Source organism: Aplysia californica, unplaced genomic scaffold, assembly GCF_000002075.1.
Source record: "Aplysia californica isolate F4 #8 unplaced genomic scaffold, AplCal3.0 scaffold00012, whole genome shotgun sequence".
NCBI classification, from domain to species: domain Eukaryota; kingdom Metazoa; phylum Mollusca; class Gastropoda; order Aplysiida; family Aplysiidae; genus Aplysia; species Aplysia californica.
The window spans coordinates 2,252,735-2,254,213 of record NW_004797282.1 but is presented as its reverse complement, the minus strand read 5'-3'; the positions used below and the strand labels follow the sequence as shown (position 1 = coordinate 2,254,213).

The following is a 1,479-nucleotide window of genomic DNA, read 5'->3' as shown; positions in this document are numbered from 1 at the left end:
CAAGGCTGGTTGGTCAGGTGACATGCGCAACAGGTGGCCAAACCATTTTATCCTCTGTCTTTCTATGTAACGCAGGCCTCCACCTACAAACCCCCATAATCTTCCTCCACCCCACCCCCACTCTTCCCCAATCTACCCCCACTCCACACCTCTCACTAACTCACTCACTCACTCACTCACTCACTCACTCACTCCCTCACTCACTCTCTCACTCACTCACTCACTCACTCACTCACTCACTCACTCCCTCACTCACTCTCTCACTCACTCACTCACTCACTCACTCACTCACTCACTCCCTCACTCACTTCTCATCTCCCACCCTCCCCCCTCCCCCGAACAGCAATCCCCCACCGGCGACTGCGCCACCCAGTACGCCGTACAACCTATCAGCTCGGAGGGTCGCATCTTTGTGGGCAAAGTCAGGGACTTCGGCAGATGCATCGCCCAACCGGGATACTTCAAGTCCCCCTTCGATGGATACCTCGTGCACAACTATCTCAAGGTAAGATCGTGTAAGGTGAGGGAATAGAAAAACAGAAGATGAAATGAGATGAGTCAGGATAAAGAAAAAGATTAAAGAGATAAAAGAAGATAAAATGAAATGAAATGAGGTAGAATAAATTACTTCAGCTCGCCCTTTGAGGGCTACATCTTGTCGGATTACATTAAAGAAGTATAACGAAATAATAGTGTAAAAAGAAGATATGAGAAGATAAAATAAAACGGGCCGTGATCAAGATAAGGAAAAGTTGAATAGAGAAGAGAAAAAGAAAAGAGGCACGATAAAGATACACCAAAGAAGATAAGACAAAATAAAATGTGACGAGGCCTGGTCAAGATTAGGAAAAGTTGATACGAGAAAATTAATGAAACAAGATCTGATAAAGATAAGACTAGAGAAGAAAACAAAAAATTAGATCAAATGAATTATGGTTCAGATGAAGCAAATGAAGCTGAACTGAAAGTGAGATAAGATAAACTACTTCAAATTGCCCTTCTATAATCATAACTTACATAATTACTTCAAGGTAAGGTAAAGAAAGACTAGTTTTAAAAAATAGACAGTCAAACACGCAAAGAGAAAAAAATAACAAACAAGTAATAAATTATCAAACACATAACGTAAGAAATAACAAGAAAATAATAAATAATCAAACACAACAAGAAAGAAATAACAAGTAAATAGACTGTCAAATTCGAAAAGGAAGAAATAACAAACAAAAAATAAAATACGAGCACACAAGGAAAGAAATAACAACGCATTGTGAAAGAAATAACAAAAAATTATTGTTTTTAAAAACTCAAACAAATAAGTATAAAAATAGAAGAAGAAATAATAAATAGTCAAACAAACAAAGAAATAAAAAAGCTAACAACTAATAAACATGTAAGCACAGAAAGAAAAAAAGCAACAACAAACTATAAATACACATTTAAATACAAAAAAGAAATACTGCTGAACCATCCATCTCAACC

At 37.5% G+C, this 1,479-nt stretch overlaps 1 protein-coding gene across 1 annotated transcript in view; it reads left to right on the top strand.

The window, feature by feature from the left end:
- LOC101858149 (vitellogenin-4) overlaps positions 1-1,479 on the top strand; it is a gene marked incomplete at its 3' end in the record, with an annotated part of 10,935 nt that overhangs the window by 7,744 nt on the left and 1,712 nt on the right. Inside the window, 1 exon segment of the mRNA XM_013084304.1 lies at positions 344-505. Coding sequence (XP_012939758.1) covers positions 344-505 — 162 coding nt within the window.